Here is a 5,180-nt window from a genome sequence, read left to right as displayed (position 1 = left end):
GATATTAGGTATCCATAGAAATGCGTGGAATAAAGATTTATTTTCGATGTANTTTTTTTTTTTTCTATTCATTCACGAATGTTAGGAAAATCATAGGTTTTCGAAAATGATCATTGGAATTTCTCTGTTGGTTAATTGATCTATCCATTATCGAAAAGATTTAGATATTTAGATTCGAAAACGGATCGATAATTGAAACATTGATATTAGATATTCATAGAAATGGAATAAATTTATTTCGTTGTATTCTTCTTTTCTGTTCATTCACGAACGTTACGAAAATCATTTTCGAAAATGATGCGATGGATATTATTGGATTTGGAATTTTCCTTTTTCTGTTGGTTAATTGATCGATCCATTATCGAAAAATATTTAGATTCGAAAGCGGATTGGTAATTGAAACATTGATATTAGATATCCATAGAAATGGAATAAAGGTTTATTTCTTTGCATTCTTTTCTTCTGTTCATTCACGAACGTTACGAAAGTCATGGGTTTTCGAAAATTATGTCATTGGAATTTTCCTTTCTCTGTTGAAATAATTGATCGATCCATTATCGAAAAATATTTAGATTCGAAAACGGATCGGTAATTGATGAAACATTGATATTAGATATCCATAGAAATGGAATAAAGGTTTATTTCGTTGTATTCTTCTTTTCTATTCATTCACGAACATTGAAAATCGTAGATTGTGATGGAATCATTAATTAATTAATCTTTTATCGAAAACTATTTAAATCTTGTTCGAAAACGGATCAATTTAACTGAATCATTGATATTTGAAAACGATAGCAATAGAAATCATTCGTGTTATGATTTTAGTTCGTGTGCTGGTTAATCAATTAATCCACTATCGAAAACTATTTAGGTTTTGCTCGAAAATCGATCTAATTGAATCATTGATATTATATATCTATAGAATTATGCGGAAGAAAGATTTATTTATTATTATCGTTGGTAATTAATTCATTTAATTCGTTGAAAATCCTAGATTGTGATGGAATCGTTAATTAATTAATCCATTATCGAAAACTGTTTAAGTTTTGTTCGAAAACGGATCGATCTAATTGAATCATTGATATCACCTATCTATGGAAATACGTGGAATAAAGATTTATTTCGTTGTATTTTCTTTTTTTTTTTTTTTTTTTTGGAATTGTGTACTCGGAATTTTTATCGTATTCGTATTATTGTTCGTTAATTAATTAATCCATTGTTGAGAATGTATACGATGTATGTGGAACGATGTGGATTTTGTTTTTAACGGGAGCAATATCAATTCATATCAAAGTAACAAAGCAAATATAACCGTTCAAACAATGAAACATTCGGACAGCAACTTATGCGGATAATAGAACGTTTGGATAATAGGTGTTTGAATAATGGATACTCTGCTGGATATAGATATAGCGTTGGCCTGTAGTTATTAAACTTCGTTTATTTATGGGGTCATAAAATGGAAAATTGCCGTTGTCACGCATCTGTGACATCAATGAGGACGTCGGTATCGTGTGAATCGATACCGCACATATATCTGCATATCTGATAAATACTAACGACCGTATTAAAAAAAAAAAAAAAAAAAAAAATATAGAGACGCGTTTTAGTCTTCAAGCCACGGTTACAATGCGATAAAAAAGTGTATTAAAGTCCTGTTCACTTCGTTAAATAACGACAAGATCTCGATTAACAGGATTATCTCAGGCCCTTGATCGATCTCGATCGATATCGTGCCGTTTCAATTATTTCTTTCGTATCAAATGGAACGTACTCGCGTACGCGTGACGAACGAAAATTAATTAGAATGGAAAAACGTAATCGTTGTTATTAAATCGTGAAAAGATACGAATCTCTCCACGTTGGTAACAGTCCACTATCCATATATCTAGCTAACACTCGAACAATTGTTGATTCTTACATTTTGGAATTGAAAAATCATAATTAAAATGATGATTTATTTTCTCTCTATATATAGGATAGAGTTAATATAAGATTAAAATAATTCGAATAAAACATCAAGAAACATCTCGATACGCAACATCGTGTGACAGTATCGCGTTCGTTGAACACGTTTTTATCGTTTTGGTCGAACGTTTGGAGACAGAGGCGAGACGTATATCGGTTAATTAAGCGTATTAACGCAATTTTTTTTCTTTTTTTTTTACCGAGTATTTAACATCGGAGAAAATTGTGGAAATAATTTACGATACCGCGACTGCATTAATTAATTCCCTCTTTAATTAAAGGGTGTCGTATGTAAGTAGTTGATAAATTGCAGTTTTCCATTAGGGTATAACGCGTATCCGGTGAATGCCGATTATTAACCGCGTTATCCGCGAATCTTTGTCATTTTCACAGGCCACCGATACACGGATGAAATTAAATTTAATGCGACCAAGTATGAAAAGTCGATAATTGTTCTCATCGCGTGTATTTAAATATTTATATATCGTTCGATATTAACGCGTCGAATAGAGATATATTGGAAATGATGTTGGATACCCGTGATGACGGTCGTGTAATTAATAGAGGTGATTATGAAAATAAAACGAAAAAAATTTTAATTTTAACCTCATCGCTCGAAATTATCGAGCGTCGAAATTCGTCGAAAATTACAATATCTTTAATTTAACGTAGCTAAATTGAAGCTAAAAATGAAGATTTTCGATGAATTAACTATCGTGTTCCACGTATCTTTCCAAAAGCGCTATTGCAAATAAAAAAAAAAAAATACTTTATCAATCAACGTGGTTTTTTCCCCAAAATATCACGATCACTCTTCCAAAATGCGCTTTTTCTGGAGATCTTTGAATTTTTCGAAAACGGTATCATCAAAAGAGATTACCATTCAACGATTTTCCAAAACGTCGTGACCAAATTTTGGGACTTTTCCTTGGAATTTTTCTTAAGGAAAGAACGAGACAAAATTTGAACACGAGAGATTCTTCGAATTTTTCGAAAAGATCACGCTATTTCTCTTTCTTCCAAGTTGAAATTCCACCAATCAATGGCCTTTTCAAAATGTCATAACCATTTGACTCCACGGTCTTCGAATCTTTCTCACGATACTTCTTCTTCAAAGTTTATTATACAATTTATTTACCCACACGATTCTTCGAATATAATAGTTTATCGAGCTCATACCATAGCATTTTACCATAGCAATTTTAAAAAATTCTGTTCAAAAGATAAATCTCATCGATCATTCCGTTTCTTTCACAAATTTATGCGGAAAACTTGCGCTTTCGAATCGTTTCGTCCTCCAAAACGTAACGCGATATTTTTACGAAGCTTAAGAGGACCATTAAGGATCGACCATTCGATCACCCTGGCCGACGCGATTCTTGGCGAAAGTCGCGCGGACGTGTAATCGAGTTTAACTTCTCCCCCGCACGAAGGCGACTTCCCCCTCCTAGTTAGTCGTATCCAGGAGCCTAATTTCATCTAATTTCAACCGGATCTCTAACTTTAATGCTCGAAATACTTTGTAAACCAGGCGAACGCCGTTCTAATTAATTCGTGCGCTTGTTAACGGCCCCCATTCGAGACTTTAATTCGCTTTAAACCGAAATCTAGTTAAGCAGATTCGTAATCGTGATTACGAAAATTGTTAATACCATTCTTGATCGAAATTGCGCGCCGATATTCGGATATCGAGTTGGTAGGGACTAACGATATCTTTTCTTTTCTTTTCTTTCTTTCTTTTTTTTCTCGAAATATTTATCTACACGCGTGCAAATTAATGTTACAGAATTATTGAAATTTAACGCGTAAAACGTAAATATTAAGCGGGGTATTATACACGTTCAACGGGGTATAATAGATTATTATGTTAAATTATTAAAATGCAGCCAACCGGATCAAAACATAAATACAATGGACCGATCCCTGTGGGGCAAGAATTTCGAATAAACGAAACGCGCCACTAATTCGCTCGAAACTAATTGATTCGAAATAACGTAGCGTATTCGCGTAAGTAAAAATAATTTTCTCCAAATGAAAAAAAAAAAAAGAATTATTCCTCTCCTCGTCTATCCGACTATGCACGGAAATATAACGAATTAAATTAAGAGGATCACGAGAAAGAAATATATATATTTATATATTGATATTTTTATTTTTTTTCTGCCCCAGGAGGCAGGAAACCTCCGGAAGAAAGGCCGGCCACTCGCAGATTGTCGTTCCGAGTGGTGAAGCCGTACGAAGTCGGAGCCGAAGATGAAAGCATGATGAATTTGGAGGCATCCTCTGTGCCGGTCGTCTCGCCAAAGGTCGTTCCTCCGCCTGTTTTGGGCCCTGACGAGGAACGCCGCACCAGACGAAGGGGCTCCCAACTGTAAGCGCTTTGCATCATCCGTTTAATAACGCTCCCTTGCGCGAATCAAGTGGTTCCCCTCCTCGAAATAATCTTCGCGATAAGGATAATTGCTGAGCAAGAGCGATATGGGATATCGATTCTTTTTAAATTAAATTCAATCGATGATTTTCCATCGTATCCTCGAAAAAAATTCCATCTCAAATTTCGAATTAAATTTCATAAATTTAAAATATACATGTATATTTAATCGTTTTCGATACGATTCTTTTTAATTTATTAATTTATTCCAACGATTTATTTGTTCTAATTAATTCGTCTTCGTTGATTCTCGATTAATTTTTACGGAATTTCTATTCCTAATATTTTTTTTTAAAGTAGAATTTTATTTTTTCTCGAATAGATGGATTTATTACGATGAAATAGAGAAAAGTTTTGGGCCCTGGAGAGGAAGGGCGCTCATCAGACGAAGGGGCTCTCGAGCTGTAACCGGTTATATATCATCCGTTTAATAACGCTTCGATGCGCAAATTAAGTGCTTTTCCCGAAATAATCTCCGTAATAAGGATAATTGTTGAGGAAGAGCGAGTGGAATATCGATTCTCTCACGTGTGTGTTCCAGCATAATTTTAATCGCTTTTGGATAAGTTTTTTTATTTTTTTTCTTTTTAATTAATCGCAAGATCGATTTCGAAATATTTACAACGATTACACAACGAGAGCACAGGTTTCGACGTACAAAAATTCCAATAGAATGTAACAAAAATTCGCGAGTTTAATATCGGAATTTTTTTTTATTCCCACTAGGTAATATTTTTTTGGAACAAGGGCAGAGAGAGAATGTTCTTCCAATAAAAATGTT

At 33.8% G+C, this 5,180-nt stretch overlaps 1 protein-coding gene and 1 long non-coding RNA gene across 10 annotated transcripts in view; one reads left to right on the top strand and one right to left on the bottom strand.

The window, feature by feature from the left end:
- The window catches only part of LOC102675205, a 109,605-nt gene that overhangs the window by 46,302 nt on the left and 58,123 nt on the right, over window positions 1–5,180 (bottom strand). The gene's annotated exons all lie outside the window — the stretch shown is intronic.
- Window positions 1–5,180, top strand: part of LOC102674467 (regulating synaptic membrane exocytosis protein 1) — a 138,414-nt gene that overhangs the window by 84,617 nt on the left and 48,617 nt on the right. For all 8 annotated transcript variants that reach the window (XR_004150899.1, XR_004150900.1, XM_031511906.1 and 5 more), the window contains one exon: window positions 4,138–4,339. Coding sequence is in view for 6 of the 8 variants with exons in the window: in XM_031511906.1 (XP_031367766.1) it covers window positions 4,138–4,339 (202 nt within the window). In the remaining 2 variants the exon portion in view is untranslated. The remainder of the gene's footprint in view (window positions 1–4,137; window positions 4,340–5,180) is intronic.

Source organism: Apis dorsata, unplaced genomic scaffold (assembly GCF_000469605.1).
Source record: "Apis dorsata unplaced genomic scaffold, Apis dorsata 1.3 scaffold_32, whole genome shotgun sequence".
In the NCBI taxonomy this organism is placed as follows: Eukaryota; Metazoa; Arthropoda; class Insecta; order Hymenoptera; family Apidae; genus Apis; species Apis dorsata.
This window is presented reverse-complemented; position numbering and strand designations above follow the sequence as displayed.